Source organism: Stegostoma tigrinum, chromosome 1 (assembly GCF_030684315.1).
Source record: "Stegostoma tigrinum isolate sSteTig4 chromosome 1, sSteTig4.hap1, whole genome shotgun sequence".
NCBI lineage: Eukaryota > Metazoa > Chordata > Chondrichthyes > Orectolobiformes > Stegostomatidae > Stegostoma > Stegostoma tigrinum.
The window spans coordinates 131,936,111-131,962,865 of NC_081354.1; the positions used below are offsets into that span (position 1 = coordinate 131,936,111).

Consider the following 26,755-nt stretch of genomic DNA (forward strand, 5'->3'; position numbering starts at 1 on the left):
CTATGGACAAATCCCAGTCATTTCACAAGCAGCCAGGAAATTCTTGCCCTTACTGGGACCTTCTGGGGTCAAATATTTAGGCACCATATATAAAGGCCACCCGGGACAAACCTTCACTCACGGCTAAATTGCATGATCACTAAACGCACTGTTAATCGTTCCTAACCACAACATCCATCATCCTATTTGTCCCTGGTGAAGCAGCAACGGCCTTCAAAGTCCAGCTGCACCTTGCTAGAGATTCTGCTGCAGGCTGTCTGGAAAAGAAGGAAGGTTTGCTTCCCCAGGCGGGGCAGCTGGTAGTCTTTCCATCAGAAAGTGGCTAGGGTTGAGGTTGCAGCACATGTCTGCACCAGAAGCCGCGGATCCAGAACAAGAAGAGGATGAACAATCCTGCAGTCCGTAAGGTTAAGTGGCCCATCTACTTACTGAAACAGACCCGTATCACTCAGAGATAATGGGAACTGCAGATGCTGGAGAATCCAAGATAACAAAGCGTGGAGCTGCATGAACACAGCAGGCCAAGCAGCATCTCAGGAGCACAAAAGCCGACGTTTCGGGCCTAGACCCTCTCTGATGAAGGGTCTAGGCCCGAAACGACAGCTTTTGTGCTCCTGAGATGCTGCTTGGCCTGCTGTGTTCATCCAGCTCCACACCGTATCACTCAGTTTAATTGTGCCACTGTGCAGGCATGCCACATGCAGCGACTGTCTGTTGCTTCCAGCCAAAGAAAAAACATCCTCCTAATCTGGGTGTAGCCTTTCAAAATCAAAAGAAAACTATGCAGTTGTACAAGACGATGAGATTTGTTTTTACTTTTGAACAAAAATGTTTGCCACTCCTGAGACCCACCATATTCCCCCTATTCTTTATGTTCATCAAGCCTTGCAAACTCTGTCACTCCTGTGACTCAGCAATCCTTTCCATGTCACACATTACTTTTCCATTTTATCCCCAAATTCTGTACTACCCAGGTCCTAATGTCCCACCTGATCATTTACACTCCCATAATTATGGTCACCTGAACTATCACATTCCTTGATATCCTCTCCAATCTTGCCTTACAAAACACCACCCTATCAGGTTCAAACTCCATCCAAGACAGTGACCATACCCTCCAAGAGAAACTACTGCCAGAGATGTTGCTGCACATGAGTTTCTTACAATGAAGACCATACCCTGAACTGCCATTTCCCTCTGACACTGCCTTCTGAGCCATTGCCCCAAAATCCCCAGAATAGGAAAGGAACTGCTGCAAGATCCACCCTTTCAAACCTGCATAAATAATGTTGCATCCTTGAACAACACAGACCTTCCCTCCCAGCAATCCCTCATTAAATGTTACTCTCTGCTTTTGGCACTTACATATGATCTTCAATGAACTTTGTTAAGAAATCCAAACTTAGATTTTGTACTGCTGGAGATCAAGGACTTCAATTCCCTGCATGCTCTAGAAGTTTGGGCACACACTTGAATTGGGCCAGGGTAAACAAGCTTAACTCAGTGTTCCTCTTAAACATTTAAAGGGCACAGGCAACCAGAAGATTATGCAGGGTTCTGCAGGTGTGCACTGACTTGGCTTTTCATCATTTTCAACTTCAATTGCCCCACCATTAGCAGCTATGCCGTCAGCTGATGAGGCTTTTTACTCTGAAATTGCTGCTCTAAATTCATCTGACTACCATGTTTCCTCCTTTAAGGTGCTGCTTAAAAACTTATTTCTTCCATCAAGGTTTTAGTCACCTGATCTAATATCTGTTTATGTGGCTCAGTGTTAAAGATATCATAAAAATGGAACTTGTTGCTGTTTTATTTAAATGTTCTAATAATAGACTGACCTCTCAAGGCACTTGCATGCCCTGTTATGTCTCATGGAAAAGACAGATTTATACATGTGTTGTACAAGTTATATTTGTATTTGTGAAAGTGAACACTTAACCCGTTCCAAACTTTCCAGCTCAATGTGGTGGAGCTTGGATTAGTATTCAGCCCATTATTTCTTCTGTATACTACAACTTTTATATCCATTCTTTATATGACATATTACACATGAGCATCATATCTAAATGATTTTTTTAAACAATCAATACCATTCACACCAGATAATCTGTAAAAAGGAAATCAGTAGTTACTTTAACATGAAATTATTTATAACATAAATGATAAATATTAAAAATACATACCAATAAAAGGAAATGAAGTTGGAAACATCAGATACATGCCATTGCTGTACATTGTAAAAGTAATTGCAAAGTAGACAGCAAGACTTCCCCAGATAAAGAAATGGTTGATTGCTGTCCAAAATGACGTATCCAGTGCGATCTGTAACCAAACAGCAAGATTACTGCAGTCAAATTTATATGTTCATTATTCAACGTTAAATAAACAGAGTCATCCAGTCTCAGAGGCAGTAGTCCTGCACATGGGACACAAACCTAATTAGGTAAGATAGTAGCCTATCAGAATGGCTCCACTTTCCTGTCTCCACCATTTTTATGTTTTGGACAGGAAGACCTAAGTTCCACTTTCTCTCTCTGCCACCAATTAACAACTTAAGTTCAATTTAAGTTCAGCCCCAGTCAGGACAGTAAAAGAGGACATTCAACTGACTGGTCAACCAGTGTGGTTGGCTGTCAGCTTTTGAGATTGGGGCTGTCGGTCTGCACTATTCGATGCATGACTGAGAGACTGTATGTAAAGCAGGGAATGGGTCTTAAGGCAGGGTAACAGCAGTGAAGACCCATCCACTTCCCTTGCTTGTGATCCCCTCCCAGGGCCTCTGCTCTCTACGATCCCCAACCCAAAGCCACCTAAATCCCTACCAATAACACTCATCTCTTCCATTGTTGCTCTGTCCTAAGGATGCTATAGCAGCAACAGTCATTGGCAGCTGCATCTTTCTCAATCTGGGTTCTAATTCTGCAGAAATATCACTGGTCACTAGTTAAGCATCTGACTGCCGGAAGATCTGATGGACTGCACATCCTAACACAGAGTTGGATTATCTCCACTAATCTTTCCTGCTTTCAGACTTAGGCTGAAAACAGGAAAATACCAGGTTAAGCCTTTTGAAAACCAACATGTAATACTTCAATATCTTTGGCACTTTACATTAAGGCATCGACCAGACATTGGTCATTATTCAGCAACAACGATGGAGGCTGCTGAACAAGGAAGCTGAACTGTTCACTGGGACTCCTACAGCAGGTGGTAATGGTGAAGGGGAGCAGCTGAAGCATTCGAATGGCCTCTCATTGGGAAAAACTGGTGTCTTTAATGGAAGAGGGGTTGGTGAGAGGGAGGAGGGTCGATAAACAAAAGATTTCTCAGCCCAATGTAGGCCACAGGTTTCATTCCATGTACATGGTGCATGTGGAATAAAGAATCCCTGCTTCATGGTCTTTGGGGTATCATGTGTTGAAATCTCATGTTAAACATAATTTTCATGGGGTGTATATGTTATTTTGTCTGATTACCGAACACATCAAATCTAAACTGCTGCTTCTCAACAAACTCAGTAAACTGTCTGAACATTTCTTATAAATGGCCAATTGTCAGTATTAGGGAACTGGTTATGAATCCTCAAAATCAAACAGTGGAAAACAGCCAATTATTCATAATGTCATCTTGATATCCCTTAGGGTGATATCAACAGCAGCTTTTGCAACTGCTCAAACAAATTTTTATTTTACCTCTCACTGAAAAGGCAAACTATTTAAGAAGGTTGTAGATTTAAATAACTTGACAGCTCAACTTTTTGTTTATCCCTGTCTGACGCTGGGAGGTCTTCTTTCTTATTTTAAAAGGCTAAGTATTTAAATAATTTTACAGCTTGACATTTTGACATTCTTAAAGAGCAGGAATATGGAGCAGGACTTCAGGATATGGGTCAATTGCCATCCTGGAGTCTACATAGGGTTTCTACAATGAGCCAAAAAGTAACATTGTATCTATACTTTGCTTGTTAAAGGTGGGAGATTTAAAAAATGAAACTGCCATCTGGGCTTATTGCTACATCAAGTGAACAAAAGTTTGATGGAGTCACAGTGATATGTGCAAGGACAGCTAGTTTTGAAATCCTACACACAGAAATTTTCACAAGACTACCTAAGTGCCATGACATAAAAGCAGTGAACAGATATTTAGATGTATTTATGACTCAGGCATATTTAGTTTCAACTGCAGGTTTTGTAAAGTAAGTAAATAAAACCACGTGTTTCATCATGTAAATATTCATGATTATTCTTAAAAATGTGAATATTCAGTTACCTGCAAAGTAACGGCCACAAGCAAACATGTCTGAGCAATTAAAGCAAAAGACTGATAGTCAGATACTGTCTCTCCATCATCTCTCACTGCTTCAAATAGGGAACCATATGGAATAAAAAAAAGAACCAGGGAACTATAAACTCCATGGATAATACACTTCACAAAAACCAATTTGTTGAAATAAAGATTAAACTGTCCAGGTTCATAGAGTTGAGGATATGCCATACTCCAGCGGTCATTAACATCCTGCAAAACAAAATCAATTCCAATCAATATTGAATGACAAGCCATAAACAGATCATACACGTTCTTTGATGACAGATTTTGCTCCGACTTCTACATGTTTTTATCATGAATTTTGTCCTCTTCTCCCAAAACTGCTGACTCACTCTGCAGTACAATTTTGAAGCCTTCAGTACTTCGCCCAACTGCTTATTTGTCTTGTTCTTTTTTATTCATGCATAGGACATGGGTATCACTGGCTGGCCAGCATTTACTGCCATCCTAGCTGCTTTTGTGAAAATGATGGCGAGCTGCACTCTTGAAACATTGCAGCCCATGTATTGTAGCTAGACCTACAATGCCTCTATTTAGTGAATTCCAGGATTGGGACTGAAGGACAAATGATATATTTCCAAGTCAGGATGGTGAGTGGCTTGGAGGGCAAGTTGCAGGCAATAGTGTTCCCATGTATCTGCTCCCCTTGTCCTTCTAGATGGAGGCAGTCGTGGGTTGGGAAGGTGCTGCTTAAGGATTTTTGATGAATTTCTGGAGTGCATTTGTAGATAATACAATTACTGCACTAGTGGTGAAAGGAGTGGATGATTGTGGATTTGGTGCCAATCAAGCGGACTGTTTTGTCCTGGATGGTATCAAGCTTCTTGTGTGTTGTTAGAGTTGTACCCATTCATGCAAGCAGGGAGTATTCTATCTCACTCCTGGCTTGTGCCTTGTAGGTAGAAGACAGGCATTGATTGGGGAGTCAGGAGGTGAGTTACTCAGCATAGTATTCCTCGCCTCTGACCTGCTCCTAAAGCCACTGTGTTTATGTGGTGAGTCCAGTTGCGTCTCTGGTCAATGGTAACCCCCTAGCCATTGATAGTGACGGTAAGGGAGATGGTCATTGCCTGGCATTTATGTTGCGTTATTGTGTTACAGGTGAAAATGTTACTTGCTACTTGTTAGCCTGGACATTGTTCAGATCTTGTTGTAAACTATCAGCGAAAATGTAGTCTGGGCCACATCAGGACAGTAGTTTCCTTCCCTAAAGGGTATTAGTGAATTACTGAACCAGATGGGTTTTTCTGACAATTGACAATGGTTTCATGATCATTGTTGGACTCTGAATTCCAAATTTTTATTGAAATCAAATTCCATCTTCCACAAAGGCAAGATTCAAACACCGGCTTCCAGAATATTACCTGGGTCTCCGCATTAACAGTCCAAGATAATACCACTTGGCTGTCACCTTCCTATATCCCTTTATATGCAGGGACATTGATCAAGCAGCTGAAGATGGTTGGACCTAGGACACTATCCTGAGAAAGTCCTGCAGAGATGTCCTGGAGCTACAATGACTGACCTTCAGTAACCACAATCATGTATTAACCCTAAGTGTAATAGTTAGAAACACATTCAAGTGCCACGTTCTTGACAGGTGGGGCTTAACCCACGTCTCCTTGTCCAGAGGTAGGGACTCTACCATTGCAAAGCAAGAGACGCCAGAGAAACTGCTGAAGCAATCTCCTGAGAGGTGACTTCCTAATAGGTCACATCCATCCTCATTGTCCTACTGAGGACAGTGGATAGCCTCTGTAAATTGTAAATTTACTCATATGGCCAGCTGTGCCACCAGAAAGGTTGGTGTTCCTGAGTCAGAGTAAGATTGCAAAGGCACTTCAAAATGAAGATTTCCTCACTCAATACTGAAGGGTTGCACCAAAGATTTTTGAAGCCAATGAAGTTATCAGGACTAAGGAGAAATTCCTCCAATAATTAATCATGGCTGTAATTATGACCTTTCCTGTCAGTTCTAACACAGAATCTTTGTTTGTTCAACTTGCCATCAACACAGCCTTTCACCATCCCAAGCCTCCCCATTTGCAAACAACTTTTCACCACTTTCGCTGACCACAGTTTCCATCCAAATCCCTGAGTGACATGCAATGTTTCTAGGCAAACTACATAACTGCTGACCAGCCCAACAATCACCAACCATACTACTTCGTAAGTAAATAAATAATTTTTTGATAAGAGACCAATGTGAACAAATATTATCCTTAAACCAATCATTTTAGACATGGTAGAAAAACAATCAGTTACATAACTGCTTAAAATATTCTATATTCAATATAACAAATTACGTTTCATAATATATCAAACAACCACTTCAGCAATGTAAGTTTCAATGTTTACTGCTGGGTAGGAAAGCACTGAAGTGAGCAGTGTGAGAATAGCAGCAGGTGGGCTTGTATCAGTTTAAATGCCAGGCTACATTTTCATGGAACTTGCTGACATCCTGAATGAAACAGCCAGCAAATCGGCAGGCAGCAGTTGATCAGCTATTAAGATCATAACAGGTGGGAACATTACCAGTGACCAGAAGGAATGGAATTCAAATAACATGAGTTGGAAATTCTGAAGCATGCGTTGGGTCCTAAAAAGAAACTATGGGGCAAAGACAGAAATAATTTACTTGTCAAGCCCAGAGGGAAACTCTTTCATTTTTATTCATTCTCAGGATGAAGGCCTCGCTGGATAGGCTAGCATTTATTGCCCATCCCTAATTGCCTGGAGCAGTTAAGAGTTACATGTAAACCAGACCAGGTGAAGATTACAGTTTCCTTCCCAAAAGGACATTAGAGTACCAGATGAGTTTTTTTTAAAATGAAAATCGACAAATGTTCATCATTAGCCTCTTCATTCCAGATATTTATTGAATTCAAATTCCACTGTCTGCTCTAGTAGGATTTGAACCCAGTCCCCAGAACTTGAGTCTCTAGATTAATAGTCCAGTGATAAGACCAATAAGTCATTGACTCTCCTAAACTTATCCTGGTCCATAAAGGAACTAAACAGAAGCATATCTTGTTGGAGTCTTTTCTGGTCCTGAGCAACATTCTCCTTAACTTCTTTGTGCTTTATTCAGCAAAGGTGCAGGCTCTTTCAAATTCTTTGCACGGCAATGCACACATAGTAACTCAGCCTAAGGTCAGCTTATGTAAGGACTTCTAACTTCCATAGCTCGGAGGAAACAGGGGTTCGGACACCTATCCCTCACAGGTTTGGCCCAGAAGGAAAATTATCACTGCGCCTGTGTTCAGTTAAAATCACAAATTACACCTGATGATATAATCAGTGCTTTACTTGTACATTTAATGTTCACCCCCACACCGACTGGTTTGGCAGAAAATGCAGGGACGGCATAAAGGGAGTAAAGAAAAACGTAGTGACATACCTGATCAAACAGACTCATTGCTAATACAGGAAGAGATGTATACACTAAATTGTACAGTGTAATAAACCATTCATCATACACAGTCTGCAGAAAAAACAAAAGTAGTATGAAGATTAATTACACCTGAAAATGAACAACTAGATATATAGCACATACGGATACACAGATTTTTGTGAAATAATTCTGAATAAAACCGAGAACTAAATGGAAATCATTTTTGCTCTCAAGTCATTTAGAATACAACATATATTTCCACTGGAATTTTGTTTAGGCACCAATAAATAGGAGAAGAGATAGATTACTAATCACATTTAAATTTTTGATTAAACCTAAAATTCAATGCTGTTATCACATAATTGTTGATAACAGACTGTGAAGTGGCAGAGTGTATTAATGTAGAGATTAGGTGAAAGTGCAATAAAGGCAGACTGGATTTAACAGGTGATTTTAATTTAGAGAGTAAACAATAGAATACAGGCCATTCTGGAGAGGTGTTAGGAAGTCCTTCTACATACAAAACAAGATAGAGGTTTAGAACTCTTTGACAAGTTGACACTGGGTAACTCGTTAATTTTAAGTCTGAGACAGATAATGTTTTGTTAAGCAAAGGCAAATATGTGGAATTTGTCAACAGATTAGCCTTCATTTCGTCGAATGGCAGAACAACCTTGGGAAGCTCAAAAGCCTAGTCTGTTCCTAATAATAAATAATGAGCCAGATTTGGATAACAAACTTGTGGTGTGTTAATATTTATATCATAGTGACCATAAATTGAACGAATTCAATGCACTGCATGAAAGAGGGCAAGTGGAATACAATGCTAAAATTAGGCAAAGCCAATGGGACAAGACTGAGTTTGTCCAGATTAAATTAGACAAGTCAGATGCCGGTTCAAACAATGCTTGGTGGGTATGAAATGTTCAAAAAATAATTTAGCATGAAATAAAACAGATTTATACTTTCAAGAGACAGGAGCTCCACTTTCTCTTGCCTCAAAAAATGCATGGATGACTAATGAGGTAAGGGGCATCATAAAACTAAGAAAGGAAAACCTGCAATAATGCATAAAACAGCACAGATGCTGGCAAATGGGAGATGATAAGGCATAGGATGCAGGAGCAGAAGCAGAAGCAAGCCATTTAGTCTGCTCCACGATTCCATGAGATCACGGCTGATCTGACAATCTCCAACTCTCTATTTCTGCATTCCTTCCATAACCCATGGTTTCTTTATTCATTAAAAAACCTGTTAACCTCCGAAAATACTTAACAACGCAACATCGACAGCCGTCTGTGGCAAATAATTCCACAAATTCACTACCGTCTATGAGACGAAATTCTCCTTATCTCAGTCTTAAAAGTGTAATTCGGTATTCTGATTAAGCCCACCAACTTCTGCATCCAACGTATCATTCTCCATCACTTCCACCCCCTACAATCTGGCCACACAACCAAAAAGATACTCCCTCCCCATCCCTATCATCATTAGCCTCTTCATTCCAAATATTTATTGAATTCAAATTCCACTGTCTGCTATGGTAGGATTTGAACCCAGTCCCCAGAACCTGGTCTTTCGTAGGGACCATGCTCTCTGTGGCTCCCTCGTCCGCTCCACACTCCCCACTAACCCCACTACACCTGGCACCTTTTTCTGTAATCGCTAAGTGCTACACCTCCCCCCTCACCACATTTCAAGTCACAAAACAAGCATTCTAATCTAATCTAATCATTCCACATTAGACAGGGGTTCACCTGCACATCTGTCAACTTGGTCTACTGCATCCGCTGCTCCTGATGTGGCCTCATCTACATCGATGAGACCCAGCGGATACTTGGAGACCATTTTGTAGAGCATTTATGTTGTGTACGCAACAAATGACAACACCTTCTGGTCACCAGTGATAATGGGAACTGCAGATGCTGGAGAATCCAAGATAACAAAGTGTGAAGCTGGATGAACACAGCAGCCAAGCAGCATCTCAGGAGCATAAATGCTGATGTTTCGGGCCTAGACCCTTCATCACAGATGGACTGCTGAACTTCGATCTGATCTGTTGATTGTGGAATTGTTAAGCTCTGTATGTCAATTCCTGCATATACTGTTTGGTGTGCAAATAGTCCTGTTCTATGTCTTCATCAGGTTAATGCCTCATATTTAGGTATACCCGGTGCTGTTCCTGGCATGGCCTCCTTCATTTAACCAGCACTCATCTCTCACTTGATGGCATGATTTAGTGAGAGATATTCCGGACAATGACATTGCAGGTTGTGTTGCAACACAAGTTGGCTTCTGCTGGCATGCAGCACCTCTTGGATACTGAGTCTTGAGTTGCTAGATCTGTTCACAATCAATCCCATATAACACAGTACAGTACCAACCACTGTAACACAATATTATCAGCATGATGATAGGAATTCTTCTCTACCCTTACTGACATTGTCATGGACAGATGTATCTACTGCAGGCAGAATGGTGCAGATAATACTAAGCAAAATTTTCTTCTTGTTTGTGCATTCACCTCCTGTCAGAGCCAATCTAGCAACATTGAGGACTCAACCAGTTTGGGTAGTAGTAATAGCATGGAACTTCCCCCATTCTTTGTCATGACACTGAATTCTCCACTGAAAGTACCTTCTGTACCCTTGCCATTCTTAGTGCTTCCTCCAAATGCTGTTTAACACAACAAGAACTAGTTCATAAAGCCAAGGGGTTGGTGTGAGGGTGGGTCGGGGGTATGTGATGATCAGCAAGGGGGTTACTTTGCCCGTGTTTGACCTGATGCCATGAGACCTCATGAGGTCCAGAGTCAATGTTGAGAACTCCCAGGCCAACCCTTCCTGACACTATACCACTGTGTTATCAACTTTGCTGAGTCTGTCCTGCTGGTGGGACAGGACTACGCAGGCATGGTGATGGATGCTGTGTTTAAGGTATAATTCCATGTGTATGACTATGCCAGGCTGTTGTTTGTCTGGTCTGTGTGTCAGCCTGCTAATTTTGACTCTAACTCCCAGATGTCATTAAGGAGGACATTGCAGTGTCACTAGGGCTGTGAGCGTCATTTCTGGCGTCTTAGTCGATGCCATGTGGTCTGTCTGGTTTCAGTTCTTTCTTCTTTTTTAGTGGCTAAAGTAACTGGATGGCTTGCTAGGCCATTTCAGAGGGCAGTTAAGACTCAACTAGATTGCTATGGGCATGGTAAATATCTGAAATCACGTGAGTCAGGTCAAATAAGGACAATAGCTTCCTTCCCTCAGGTCATGAGTGAACCACATTTTTGCAACAATTGTTAGTAGTTTCAGAATCATATTCAACTTTTCATTCCAGATTTTTATTGAACTCTAATTCCACCATCTTGTGGTGGATCTTAACTCAATCCAAAGAAAATGGCTTGACTCTTGGGATAACTGGTCAAGACTTTTTAGTACACTATCAGCTTCCACTGTCTTTCAAATTCTCTAAATCATTTCTAAATTATAACTAGCTGAATTGCGTATAACATTCGAAGTTCAATGCAACCAAGGTTAGACACAAGTTCAAATTAATTTCTCTACTTTTCAATTCTATCTCTCTAGAAAAAAATCTTGAAGCTTATTTGTTTTTGTGAGGGCCTTTTCAAACTTCGATTTTTATTTTCCATCTTAGTTGTGGCCTACCAAATGTTCTTATCAAAATGTAATATCTCACAGTTACCTATGCTGAAATCAATTTGCAAATTATATTACCATTATCTAATTTGACATTTTCTTGCAAATTGCCAGGGTTCTCTTTGGTATAGAGTATTTCTCTGAATTTTCAGGTCTACTCCCATTATTGACTATGAAATTATGTTTATGATTCCAATGTGTCAGTTATTATTATTAATCATGAAAATGGTTGAACCACTCATCCTTCAAGGACCCAAATTCTTGCCTTCTGCCACTCAAAACAGCACTCTTTACTTTCTGTCCCTGCTTTCTGCGTTTCAGTCAAAGAGTCATTCATTTTCATAATTGTCCTTTGGTTCACATTCATTGACCTTATTCATTTATCTTTTAGGAGGTGCCTTATCAAAAGCCCTTTGAGAAATTTGGATATTTTACATTTCTGCAGTATCAACGTCAGCTCTCTGCCATCTCTTCAATTAATTCGAGGTTGGTCAAGGAAGTTTTTTGAAATCAACTAAGACTATTTGTTATGATATTTTTGGTTATTAGGCATATTTCTACAATCACTTTTAGGAGATTTTTCCAAGTATTTTCCTGTTTCTGACACTAAAGTGACACATTGTTCGCTCAATATGTTCCACCTCTTTCAATAAAATTAAATATAACTTATGATATTCACAAGTCATCAAGTACTGCATGTTTCCATAAAATGACTAAATCTGTGCAATTCTGTCTGCTTTCGCCCTGGCATTATTTTAAAATGTGTGGATACAAGCCACTTGACTGAGGCTTAATCATCTTTGCTTTCAATTAAGTTTATTTAATAATCCTCCTCTTTTCATGTTACTTGAATTTATGAATTTCTAAACTCATCTTTGAAAGTCATGATTCATAAGAGTCTGTTGGCTAAAGGTGAAGTTCATGATGTTGAGAGCAAATCATTCATGCTGGAGACTGCTGAGCAGCAAGGAATGAAGATTAGGGATACCAGACTGATAGTGAAATTTACCTCAGCCTCTTAAATTGGATGGCAGTGATGCTTTATTTGGTTCAAAACTTGATGAACAAATTCCAACCATACTTGATACTGGCAGAGAGTATAACCGAGGGAAGAACTTGATAGTTCTGGTCAGAGTTAAGGATCTGTATATCCAGATTTCTTTGAAAGGATCTGTTAACTTTGGGAGACAGGACATGTTGATTTCTTTTTAGAAAATTGTACGTTGTTCAATTGAGAGAATTTTCTTTTTAGAATGTTATAGCTTGTTTCAGCTGATTTGGTGCAAATTATCTCTGCTGACAAAAGTGACCAGTGTCTTCAGAGCAGGATCATTGATGGGAATTGGCCTGAATTCTGCCCAGGGAGCTGGAAGCTCTTAAATGAGACAAGTCCTTTATTCAAAGAACAAAGAAAATTACAGCACAGGAACAGGCCCTTCGCGCCTCCAAGCTTGCACTGATCCAGATCGTCTATCTAAACCTGTCGCCTATTTTCCAAGGATCTGTATCCCTCTGCTCCCTGCCCATTCATGTATCTGTCTAGATACATTTTAATGATGCTATGATGCCCGCCTCTACCACCTTCGCAGGCAACACGTTCCAGGCACTCTCCCTTAAACTTTTTCCCACTCACCTTGAAATGGTGACTCCTAGTAATTGAGCCCTCACTCTGGAAAAAAGCTTCTTTCTATCCAGGCCAAGCAGCATCTTAGGAGCAGAAAAGCTGATGTTTCGGGCCGAGAGAAGGGTCTAGGCCCGAAATGTCAGCTTTTCTGCTCCTAAGATGCTGCTTGGCCTGCTGTGTTCATCCAGCTCTACACTTTGTTATCTCGGATTCTCCAGCATCTGCAGTTCCTATTATCTCTTGCTATCCACCCTGTCTATACCCCTCATGATTTTGTAGACCTCAATCAGGTCCCCGCTCAACCTCCGTCTTTCTAATATAAATAATCCTACTCTACTCAACATCTCATCATAGCTAGCACCCTCCATACCAGGCAACATCCTGGTGAACCTCCTCTGCACCGTCTCCAAAGCATCCACATCCTTTTAGTAATGTGGTGACCAGAACTGTACGCAGTATTCCAAATGTGGTCGAAGCAAAGTCCTATACAACTGCAACATGACCTGTCAACTCTTGTACTCAATACCCTGTCCGACGAATGAAAGCAAGCTGTATGACTTCTTGACCACTCTATCAATCTGCTTTGCCACCTTCAGGGTGCAATGGACCTGAACACCCAGATCTCTCTGTGCATCAATTTTCCCTCGGACTTTTCCATTTACCGTATAGCTCGCTCTTGAATGGGATCTTCCAAAATGCATCATCTCGCATTTGCCTGGGTTGAACTCCATCTGCCATTTCTCTGCCCTACTCTCCAATCTATCTGTATTCTGCTGCATTCTCTGATAGTCCCCTTCACTATTTGCTACTCCACCAATCTTAGTGTCAACTGCAAACTTACTAATCAGACCATTTATAATCAGTCCATGTATATGGCATCCACAGCCCTTCCCTCATCTGTCAACTTTTGTCACTTCTTCAAAGAATTCTATCAAGTTGGTAAGTCATGACCATCCCTGCACAAAACCTATCACTAATAAGCCCATTTTCTTCCAAATGTAAATTGATCCTATCCCTCAGTATCTTCTCCAGCAGCTTCCCACCACTGACATCAGGCTCAGTGGTCTCTCATTACCTGGATTATCCCTGCTACCCTTCTTAAACAAGGGGACAACATTAGCAATTCTCCAATCTTCCGGGACCTCACCCTTGCTCAAGGATGCTGCAAAGATATCTGTTAAGGCCCTGGCTATTTTCTCTCTCGCTTCCCTCAGTAACCTGGGATAGATCCCATCCAGACCTGTGGACTTGTACAAAGTACTCATTAAGAATCTCACTCATTTTCTGGGACTCCTCGCATAACTTCCCTCCTTTGTCCTTGAGTGGGCCAATCCTTTCTCTAGTTACTCTCTTGCTCCTTATGTATGAATAAAAGGCTTTGGGTTTTTTTAATCCTGTTTGCTATTTATATTTCATGACGCCTTTGAGCCCTCTTGATTCCTCATTTCAGATTGGTCCTACTTTCCTGATATTCTTCCAAAGCTTCATCGGTTTTCAGTCGCCTAGATCTTATGTATGCTTCCCTTTTTCTCTTTGCTAGTCTCATAATTTCACCTGTCATCCATGGTTCCCTAATCTTGCCCTTTCCACCCCTGATATTCTCAGGGACATGTCTGTCCTGCACTCTCACTCAACCTCTCTTTAAAAGCCACCCATATATCGAATGTGGATTTACCCTCAAACAGCTGCTCCCAATCCACATTCCCCAGCTCCTGCCAAATTTTGCTGTAGTTGGCCTTCGCCCAATTTAGCACTCTTCCCTTAGGACCACTCTCATCTTTGTCCATGAGTATGTTAAGACTTAAGGAATTCTGATCACTATTCCCAAAGTAATCCCCTACTGAAACTTCAACCAGCTGGCTGGGCTTATTCCCCAACACCAGGTCCAGTATGGCCCCTTTCTGAGTTGGACTCTTTACACAATGCTGTGTAAAACCTTCCTGGATGCTCCTTACAAATTCTGCTCCATCTACACCCCTAATACTAAGAGAATCCCAGTCAATGTTGGGAAAACTAAAAACCCCCATCACCACCACCCTGTTGCTCCTACATCTTTCCATAATCTGTCTACATATTTGTACCTCTATTTCACACTCACTGTTGGGAGGCCTGTCGTACAGCCCCAATGTTGTTACCGTACCCTTCCTATTTCTGAGCTCTGCCCATGTTGCCTCACTGCTCGAGTTCTCCATAGTGCCCTCCTTCAGCACAGCTGTGATATCTTCTTTGACCAGTAATGAAACTCCTCCAACCCTTTTACCTCTCTCTCTATCCCACCTGAAGCATCTATATCCTAGTTTCCAATCTTGCCCTTCCCTCAACCAAGTCTCAGTAATAGCAATAACATCATACTCCCAAGTACTAAACCAAGCCCCCAGTTCATCTGTCTTACCTACTACACTTCTAGCATTAAAGCAAATGCACCTCAGACCACCTGTCCCCTTGCGTTCATCATCTGCTCTCTGCCTACTCTTCCCCTTAGTCACGCGGACTTCATTGTCTACTTCCCTACAGGCTTTAGTTACGACCTCCTTTCTGTCCACTAACCTCCTCATTTGGTTCCCATGCCCCTGCCACATTAGTTTAAACCCTCCCCAACAGCGTTAGCAAAAGCACCCCCTTGGACATAGGTTCCAGTCCTGCTCAGGTGTATACCAACTGATTTGTAATAGTCCCCCAGAACCAGTCCAATGTCCCAAAAATCTGAACCTCTCCCATCTACATCTCTCAAGCCATTTATTTATCATGCCTATTCTTTCATTTCTACTCTGACTTGCACGTGGTACTGGTAGCAATCCTGAGATTACTACCTCCGAGGTCCTACATGTTAACTTGGCTCCTAACCCCCTAAATTCTGCTTGTAGGACCTCATCCCATTTATTACCCATATCATTCGTGCCTATATGCATCACCACAGCTGGCTGTTCACCCTCCCCCTTCAGAATGTCCTGCAGTCGAACCGAGACATCCCTGACCCGTGCAGTTGGGAGTCTCATTTTCCACCCCAGAACTGCCTACCTACTCCCCTTACAATCAAATCCCCGATGACAATAGCCCTTCCACTTTTTTTCCCTCCCTTCTGTACAGCAGAGCCAGCCACGTTGCCATGAACCTGGCTACTGCTGCCTTCCCCTGGTGAGCGATCTTCCCCAACAGTATCCAAAACGTATACCTGTTTTGGAGGGAGATGACCGCAGGGGACACCTGCACTGCCTTCCTACATTTTCCCTGCCTTTTGGTTGCCCATTCCCTTTCTCCCTCAGCAATCCTAATCTGCGGTGTGACCAAGTTTTGCAGTTACAGAGTATCAGTGTCAGTTTTGCAGTTATAGTGTATCGACCAAGGTGGGACAAGTCTCAAGGAAATAATGCTGAGCTAACACAGCATGGCAGATGCGCATGCTCTGTTGTGCCCTTGAATGCTTTTTTTCATTTGTTGGCAGGACATGACTAGTGGCATCCTACTGGGGTCTGTGTTTGGGTGTTAGTATTCACAACATTTATTAATAGTTTAGATGTCAGGTTGGAGAATGGTAATTTGGCGATGAAACAAGATAAGTGAATGTGAGCAGTATGGACATAAGCATGCAATTACAAAAATATATTGGTTGAATTAAATAAATGGGGAAAAAAAATTGTGACAAATGGATATTGATACAGGCAATTGCAGGGTTATCCAATTTGATCTGTAAAAGGAGAGTTTGGTGTCCTTCATGCATGTTCAATTCCGAAAAGCAACTAAAGTCCAAAGGAAGTCTATGTACACAGATTATTAGAACTTCATGGATATACACATAAAAAATCAAAAAAGCCAATGCAATGCAAGCATTTGTATTCAAAGAACAAGAAGGGTCTAGAAAAATGCTACAAGTATACAAAGCTCTGATTAGAGCACTTTGTGGATGCAAGTTTGGCATCACATTTCAAGACAGCTTTTATTATTCTTGGAGGGCATGAATGCAAACTTATTAGATTATTAGCTGGGCCTCAAGGATCAAGTACAACTAGAAAAGCTCGGAACATATTGCCTGAGCTGTAGAACATTGAGAGGTAATTTTGTTCCAGATGCAAACTGATGGAGTACATAGGGGTAACTATTACCATTACTCGGGGTTATGATTTCAAGGTGAGTGGGGAAAAGTTTAAGGGAGATATGCATGGAAAGTTCTTTACACAGACGGTAGTGGGTGCCTGGAAAGCATTGCCAGCAGAGGTGGTAGAGGTGGGCACGATAGCATTCATTTAAGATGTGTCTCAACAGATACGTGAATGGGCATGGAGCAGAGGGATACAGATCCTTGGAAAATCAGCAGCAGGTTTAGACAGAGGATCTGGATTGGCGCAGGCTTGGAGGACCGAATGGCCTGTTCTTGTGCTGCAATTTTCTTTGTTCTTTGTTCTACTAGGGAACCTGGGACAAGACGACCCAGGCAAAAAATGGCAGAAATGGTACAAGAGGTAAGGGGCCAATTCCTGTTGCTATAATCCAATGATATTTTAATACTTCTGTTAGGATATCACTGTTTCAAAAATATGATCTTATCAAGCAGACAATGAACAAAAAGAGCTTTTAAAAGTTTATTTCTGTATTTTTTGCTATTACTTATCCAGTCAAGTAACTTTGTTGTAACATCTGGTCCAGTGACACCTTTGTTTCAACCTTATTAATGCCACAATAACTTTCTCCATTGGATTTATCTTACAATGGTGCTTCTTGGAAGAGGAAGCGGTTGGCCACTGCACTAGATGGACTTTGTGGTCAGCAAAATTCAAATTTTAGTGATTAGTATGATTAATAACCACAGTTGTTTCCTCATTATGGGAGGTCACCAAGATTATGGAAATTGTAGTGACCAAAGCCCTGATACTTGCTGGGTCCAATTTTGATCCTTGAAAAGTGGTTCGGGGTGGCAAATGCAGAGGTGTTTGTGCAAGTTAAAAGAAATGCTTTTTTCCCCAAAGTGAGATAACAAGGTGTAGAGCTGAATGAACACAAAAGGTCAAGCAGCATCTTAAGAGAAGGAAAGCTGACATTTTGGGCCAAAGGGTCTAGGCCTGAAACATCAGCTTTCCTGCTCCTAAGATGCTGCTTGGCCTGCCGTGCCCATCTCGGATTCTCCAGCATTTGCAGTTCCTATTATCTCTGATACAATTTTTTCCCAAAGTGAGCCTTATCGACAGAGTGGGCTCTTTGTCAGGTAGGGATGGCTCCGGAAAAGAGGTGGAAGGCTTCTTGCTGCTGGAATGGAGACTATGTGGAGAAGTATGGAGGATACTTTAAAGGATCAGGATGTTTGTAATTGGCTAACTGCTCCTGTCCTTGATTTTAGAATGTATTTTAGTGAAATTTAGTATTTTACTGTTACTTCTGCTATCTGTGCCTGAAAGTTTTATTGCTGTCTATCTCTGGACCATTTGCTGCTAGTTTAGTAACTGTGGCTTTTCTGGTGCTACATTCCATTTCTCTTCCACTTCTGGTCTTGTATTGATTGAAAGTGGAGTTGTAGATCAATACTCTGGTGAAGGCAGCATTTGGAACATTTGCCTTCATTGGTCAGAGCACTGGGTATAAGAATTAGGACATATTGTGTGCCTGCACAGGGCATTGTTAAGGCTACATTTAGCATGCTGCATACATTTTCAGGCCACCCTGCTATAGGAAGGATGTTGTTAAAAGAAGAAAAGATTTACAAGAATGTTGCCGGGACTGGAGGGTTTCAGTTATAGGGAGAGGCTGAACAGGCTGGGGCCATTTTCCTTGGAGTGTTGGAAGCTGAGGGGTGACCTGATAGGTGTTTATAAAATCACAATGGGAATGGATAGAGTGAATAGCCAAGGTCTTTTTCCTTGGATGGGGAATCCAAAACTAGAGGGCATGGGTTTAAGGTGAGAGGGGAAAGATTTAAAAGGGAGCTGAGGGGTAACTTTTTCATGCAGAAGGTAGTGCATGTATGGAACAAGCTGCCAGAGGAAGTGGTGGAGGCGGGCACAATTATAATATTTAAAAGGCATCTGGATGGGTACACGAATAGGAAGGGTTTTAAAGGGGTACAGACAATATGCCTGCAAATGTCTGTTAGCATGAACAATTGATAGAGAGGTCTATTTCTGTGCTTGTATGAATCTATAAGTCTCTATAAGTGATCTACACAAGGTGATGGGATTAAAAACAATTAAAGCATAGATGGGGTCGGTGATAATAGGGGTGATTGGAGATCATGCACAGAAAGATATTTTGGTGTGGAGCATGGAAACATGTTTGCTATGAGGGTGGTATTAGGGAAAGCTCTCAAATTCATCCTAGCCCATAAGCAGAACTACGAAATTAATTCCAAACAAAAACAGAAGTTGCTGGAAAAACTCAGCACGTCTGGCAGCATATGTGAAGAAAAATCAAAGTTAACGTTTCGGGTCCGGTGATTCCTTCCTCAGCTGCTCAGATCTGAAATGTCAACTCTGATTTTTTTCACAGATGCTGCCAGACCTGCTGAGCTTTTCCAGCAACTTCTGTTTTTGTTATTGATTTACAGCATCCGCAGTTCTTTCAGTTTTTATTTACAAATTAAATTACTACTGCTATACAGCAGTGTTGCCTCTCTGAAGCTAATGGGTTTCCCGACTAAGGTGAAAGAGAAATTAAATTTAATGTAATGTAATTAAATGTTTATAAAACATGCCAGTGCAAATAAGTTGGGCAGGAGGAGGAGCACAGTCCTGCTGTTAGAATTTGAACAGCTGGGTAGGAAATTAACAAGCAGGACCTCAGACATAGTCATTCTATATGGCAATGCAATACCATCTGTGAATAATTGTGGAAATTGAAGGAGAAAGCAAATATAAGTGTGGCTGTAAAGATGGTGCAAGGAGAAGTGTTTTAAATTCTTGGGACATAGGGACCCGCTCTGGGAAGAAGAGATTTGTACAAGCTGGATAGGCTGCGTCTAGGTAGACCTGGGTGTTCCTGGCATGGTGTTTTACTACTTCTTTAAGGAGGGTAGGAGCTTGGCAGGAGCTCCAACCTAACTTGGTAGCAGCATGGAAACTGAATTTAGACTGAGATGACAGTGGCGTAAAGAGGCAATGAGGAGCAAAACTTCCCAGAACATATTCAGGAAAACATGGTTTTTACTTCAACAAAAAAGAAGACAAGACTAGGCCTGTTCTTGAAATAAAGTGAGGCAAATGGATGAGTTATCAGCAGGAAAAACTGCAAGGAACAGAGATCACTGTAATGTAAGATTTAGACAAAGTAGGGAAACTGACAAAGGTAAAAAACAGAACGAGAAATAATTGGGGGAAAGTCACATTCAATCAGAGGAAAGTAGATCTAGGACAAGTGTATTGGAGTCAAAAATTGGCAGGCAAAATTGAAACTGAACAATGGGCTATTTTCAAAGCAAAGGTATTTCAGCAGAGTTAAGATAACTTACCTGATATGGTAAGGTAGTGCAAACGAGGCCAAAGCTTCCTGGATAATAAAGGTAATAGTAATTAAGAAAAGAAGAGTAAGTGTGCTCATGAAAGATGGCAGACTGAAAATTGAGAATGTAGTTGAAAAGTTCAAAGTGGAATGAAAAAGCAAATAAAAGTAGCCAAGCTGAAGTATGAAAAGGGATGAGCAGCTGAAGTCAAAGAGAATTTCAAAGTTTTTTGTAAGTGTATAAATAGTAAAAGGGTGATAAAAGGAGCAGTATGGCTGACTTAGAAATGAAAAAGAGAATTCTGTGTGGAGACGAACTGCCTAGCTGAAGCATTAAATGGATATTTTGCATCCTTGTTTATTGTCCAGAACATTGTGAAAGAGATGGTAATTCAGACATTAGAAGGGTTCAAAATTGAAATGGGGTAAGTATTGTATTGGCTGTCTGTTTCTAACACAGACTAAGCATTGGGACTAGATGAGATGCACCCAAGGACCATGAGAAAATTGAGAGTGGAGATTGTGGAGGTATTTGCCATAATTTTTCATTCGACTTAGAGGCTGTCCTAGAGAACCAGAGAAATTGAATCAATATGTTTTGTTCAAAAATGGGTGTAAAGATAATTCCAGCAACAACTGGCCAATCTGTGATCGACATACACCTAGAAATAACAATTTAAGCCAAAATGAATAATTGCAGTTAAAGAAAGTCAGCACAGATTTCTCAAGAGAAAATTTTGTTTAAGTCATGTGCTGGATATTTTTAAAGTAACAAAGAGACTCAATGAGGGCACTCCAGTTGATGTGGTGCATAGAGATAGTAGGAACTGCAGATGCTGGAGAATCTGAGATAAAAAAGGTGTAGAGCTGGATGAACAAAGCAGGCCAAGCAACATCAGAGGAGCAGGAAAGCTGCTGTTTCGGGCCTAGACCCTTATGGTTCCAAAATCATTTTTATTGAATAAAAGGGAACATGGCAAATTAGTATGGAATTCACTATGTGGTAGAAAATAGACAACAGTGGTCAATAGATGCTTTATGGTTTGGAGGCAGGTTTTTAGGATAATTAATGAGCTGGTTATCAGGTGATTAGATCAACTAACTAATTAGTTATCTGGAAAGACATAAAAGGGGAACTAGTATGGAAGAAGTTGTAAGACTAATGAGTTAATAAACTCTATCCACTAAGAAAGGCAACTTATTTTCTGTCTTAACAATTGACATTGGTAACAGAGGATGGTTGCACAAAGGTATAGATTGGAAACAAAGAGTTCTTTTCAATCATAAGAATGTAATTGAAGTGACTTTGAGAAGAGTAGGTGAAACCAAGTACAAAGTCTTGGGATATAGCTTCTCACTGACATTTTGTGAAAGTGAACTTCACAATCCATGGAAAAAAAACATGCAGATATGTGGTAATGGGTTATGTTTTTACCCAGAAAAAAAGGAGGGTATGATGAAAAGCAAGATCAGACGTAAAGTATTCTCAAAGCTCGAGGCTCAAAAATTGGACATTGAAAAGTTTTGGAAATGCTATTAAAATTTATGGACACAATTTATAAGAAAGGTGGCCTGTTAAATTCATGAGAGATTTGGTCAGACTTTGATAAATTTAAAAAGCAGTATGATAAACTACAGAAAAAAAAACTTCTTGAAATTTAACAGACTATCTATTGTAAGCACAGAAAAGTAACTGTGGACAAGGTAATGGAGAAATGGTTGGGAATGGACTGCGAGCACCAACTACACTCATAACAAACAATGGAGATGCAATTTACCAATGATGAATTTAAGGATATACATGATAATATTACTATTATAGTAATGAACACAGCAGCACAAAGTCCTTTTAGTAATGAATTGTGTGAAATAAATTGTGAGGAAATAGATTAGATGTTTCATAAAATCTTAGAAGACGGAACAAATTGCAAATTAACATCTACCTGGCTTGAGTAGTCCACGTAAATAACTGACTAGAGATGATTGAAGCTACAGTCCATATCAACTGGCTTTTGGGAGAAATTCAAACAAAACTTTTCAGTAATGAGTGATCATTGCCTGGCTCTGGACAGGATTACAATTAATTCTTCTTTTCCTAAGCACTTAAAATAGCCTGCAAGCAGGGAGAAGGGCATTCATTAAGACTTTAGCTTTGGAGGATATTTCACAAGTGTTAGGGAATTGTTTAAGGCCATCAGAAATGAATTTTAACCCAGGGACAGCAAGGCAATCCTGCCTCAAGGTTTAATGTGATGTGGAGGTGCCAGCGTTGGACTGGGGTGGACAACGTCAAAAGTCACACAACACCAGGTAATAATCCAACAGGTTTATTTGAAGACACAAGCTTTCGGAGTCTTGCTCCTCCTTCAGGTGTCAATGAGAGAGGTGGCATCAAACACAAATGTATAAGTACAGGATCAAAGGGTCATAGAACTGATGCAAATATGTTGAACAAATCTAAGACGGCTGTTAAATCTTTAATCAGTTGGAAAATATTAAAATGCAATTTCCAGAATTTCTTTCAAGTCACTGCCCCGAGATAACTAATGGTTTTATGAATTCCCTCAGTATACCAGAGGTGACATTCCAGGACAGACAACGCAATTTACATGTGAGGGCTTGTTTAGAATCTGGCTGTATATCAACTTGGAGTCAGACTTGTTTTATTTTCAAAGCAGGAATTTTTAAAGTGCCACATTCACTGTCTACAAATTGAATGCTTTTTTAACAAAATAGAATCTGCAATACAAATCTGCAAATGCAAATTCACCCAATAGATTTATATGAGTATGCTTGTGTGTATGCATGTACGTGTGTGAGGGAGAGGGAGAGTCTGTGTGTGTGTGCATGCATGAGGGAGTGTATTGTAAGGCGGGGTCACCTGTAGTGCGACATGAACGCAAGATCCTGCTTGAGGCTGTCCTCATGAGTATCGAATTTCGCTATCAACCTCTGCTTGGTGACTTTGCAAGTCCCTTTGCTGAGGGAACTGATAAAACTTCTAGTTTTCTTGGGGCAGTAACTTGAAAGAAATTCTGGAATTTGCAATCCTTCCCAACTGATTAAAGACTTAACAGCCATCTTAGGTTTGTTCAACACATTCGCATCAGCTCTATGACCCTTTGATCTTTTGCGTACAAAATTTTGTATCGGACGCCATCTCTCTCACTGACACCTGAAGGAGGAGCAAGACTCTGAAAACTTGTGTCTTCAAATAAACTTGTTGGGGACTATAACCTGGTGTCATATGATTTTTGATTAAGGTTAACTGACACTGTTCACATACATACAGAATCTGAACAACTCCTTCGAAGTAGTAAGGCATCATGCACTTTGCATACACACACTTCTGTTGGCCAATTATAAGGACTATATTATAACAGCCAAAGAGATGTCTCAACATGTTGAGAGAGATTAAGAGATACAGGACATGGCTATTTGCCTGATAGGACAACAACCAATAGTTGATACCAAAATAACTTATATATTAGGAAGAGCCTGTGTACGAATGAAGGAGAACAGGGAATGCCACTGGCAAATACACATGTTGACTAAATGTGCAAGACAGGGCACACAAGGTTACATAAATGGATTGGCAAAATGAGGTAATGATGTGGAAGACAAGAAAACGTAGTCTGAATGAATTCTGAAAACACACACAGTCCTGGAAAATGAATTCAAACTGACCAAAGAAATCAGAAGAGGCGAAAGAGATCTTTTGGCAGTAATCTAGAACAAGATAGCAGGACTAGTACAAGTCATTGTTTGAAAATAACAAAGGCTATATAACAAACTTGGAATACCACAACAAGTATGATTTAATCCCTTAAGATCGAAAAATGTTAGTACCTAAAAACTAGAAGTTGATAAATGATGCTAAACAAAAAGGCTTAGAGAGCTAGACAGAACAAAGGAACAGGCAGAGGTCATTCAACCATGTCCATCATTCAATGTGACTCTGGTTGATCCTCTAACTCATAGCCACTTCCCTGTACTATCTCCATATCCAGTGATGTAATTAGTCTTCAGACCCTATTTCTGCCTCAAACATACTTAATAATTGAACTTCATAGCTATCTGGGCAGAGAATGGGCCTCATCAGAGTTTAAGAGAATGAAAGGACATGTTATTGAAACAAGATTCTTAGGGGGCTTGACAGGGTAGATGTAGAGAGGTTGTTACCCCTTGTGGGAGAGTTTATGACCAAAAAACTTAGATTAAGGTACATAACCTTAGATTAAGGAGTTTCCCAATTAAGATATATTTGAGGAGAAATTTCTTCTCAGAGGATTATGAATGTGTAGAATTCTTGAATACAGAGGCTGTGTCAATAAGTATTTTCAAGACGGAGACAGACAGATTTTTATTCAGTAAGGGAATCGAGGATTATGGGGTAAAAGACAGGAAAGTGGAATTGAGGATTATCAGTTCAGCCACACCTGCACTATGAGAAAAGAATTTCCTCCTCATCTCCAACCAAGTTTTACCGTATCCCCACTTGCAAATACAGTCGATCCCTTCACAATTATCATCTGCTTACCCCTGCCTGCAGCCTCTACATCTAAACCCTATGTCAGTTATATTCTGTTGGAACTGAATACAATGATGAAGTGTGCAAACAAGACAAAAGAAATTTAATTCAGAAAACTTCACATGAATTTCCCTGGGGATCAGTGTTAAGATCCTTGCTTTTCCTGACATATTTCTTGCTGTGGTTGCCGCGGCGCAGTGGTGAGCACGTGTGTTTGTGACCGCTGGGGTCTGAGTTCAAGTCCCGCGGCAGCCTATTTCTCTTTCCTAGGATGGTGACGGCGAGCACGAGGGGGCATAGCTTTAAATTGAGGGGTGAAAGATATAAGACAGATGTCAGAGGTAGTTTCTTTACTCAGAGAGTAGTAAGGGAATGGAACGCTTTGCCTGCAATGGTAGTAGATTCGCCAACTTTAGGTACATTTAAGTCGTCATTGGATACGCATATGGACGTACATGGAATAGTGTGGGTTAGATGGGCTTGAGGTCGGTATGACAGGTTGGCACAACATCGAGGGCCTGTACTGTGCCGTAATGTTCTATATCAAATGACCTAGACCTTGGTGTACAATGCTTAATTTCAAAGTTTACAGATATTACAGAACTTGATATTCAGAAGGATACTGACAATTTGGTGGAATGGGTGGACAGGTGGTAAACAAATATCAATGCAGCAAAATGTACAACTGCTAATTTTGATAGGAATAACAGAGAGACAATTTACAATGAAGGACACAGTTGTAAAGGGGCTGCAGATACAGGGAAACTTGCATGGATAATTCATTGAAGATGGCATGACAGATTCAGTTGACAGCTCAATTAGTAAAACAAAACATATGTCAGGCTTTATTAATTTGGACACAGAGTACAAGAATAAGGAGGTTGTCATCAACATTGTGGAGTTACCATTAACCAGGAAATGAACTACAGCAGGTCACTGGCTGGGTACTTGCCAGTGAGTAAGTCATTTTCTGACTCCCTAAACCCTGTCCACTATTTACAATGTACAAGTCAAGAGGGTGTCAGAAGATTCTACACCTGTCGGGATAAGTGCAGCTCCAACAACTCTGAAGAAGCTCATCCATAACAAGGCAATTGGCTTGAGTTAGTGCCCACTCCACCATCATCAACATTCACTTCCTTCATCAGCAACTTGCGGGAGGGGAACTAGCAGATGGTAGAGTTTCTGCCTATCTGGTGCCCTTGTCCTTCCTGGTGGCACAAGTCAGGGGTTTGGTACATGCTATCTAATGGGCTTGGGTGAGTTACTGCAATGCATCTTGCAGATGCTAGATATTGTATTGTTGGCTACCTAGCAGCAGGCTGCTGGAGGGAAGGTGGGGTGATGAAGTTGCTGGCGTGTTCAAAGATCTGGAGGTTGGGTTGTCAAAGGAGCTGACAGCAAAGAGCAGTGTTCTCTCATTCTCAACACTAAGAATCGAACCTTAAAGAAAATCAACTAAAACCTCTTTCTCAAAGATGTAGTATGAGAACTGTTAAAGTTTCAAACAACAGGATTTCTCGATGTTCCCATGTGAATTTGAAACCTGGTCTGAAATCTCTCTTTATTTTGCAACTGCCTTTGATCTCACAAAGGAAATGAAAGGAACTGTAAGAAGTCAATGCATTTATCTTCCAAATCTGTAAACTTGACCGACTGGGTGCTGGTCCCTTTTTGCCTATTTCTTCGCAAAACCACGTTGTTTGTCTTACCTGTCTAAGAGTGATGTGCTTGGAATTAAGGGGATACAGCTTAATTTTGTACCATAATTTAGATGGTAACCAGTTTTGCAACTTTTTATTATAAAT

At 40.7% G+C, this 26,755-nt stretch overlaps 1 protein-coding gene across 3 annotated transcripts in view; it reads right to left on the reverse strand.

The window, feature by feature from the left end:
- LOC125453069 (phospholipid-transporting ATPase ID) overlaps positions 1 to 26,755 on the reverse strand; it is a 281,340-nt gene that overhangs the window by 9,768 nt on the left and 244,817 nt on the right. For all 3 annotated transcript variants that reach the window (XM_059648627.1, XM_059648621.1, XM_059648622.1), the window contains 3 exons: positions 7,727 to 7,810; positions 4,270 to 4,515; positions 2,184 to 2,322 (listed from right to left, as the gene is read on the reverse strand). In XM_059648627.1, coding sequence (XP_059504610.1) covers positions 2,184 to 2,322; positions 4,270 to 4,515; positions 7,727 to 7,810 — 469 coding nt within the window. The remainder of the gene's footprint in view (positions 1 to 2,183; positions 2,323 to 4,269; positions 4,516 to 7,726; positions 7,811 to 26,755) is intronic.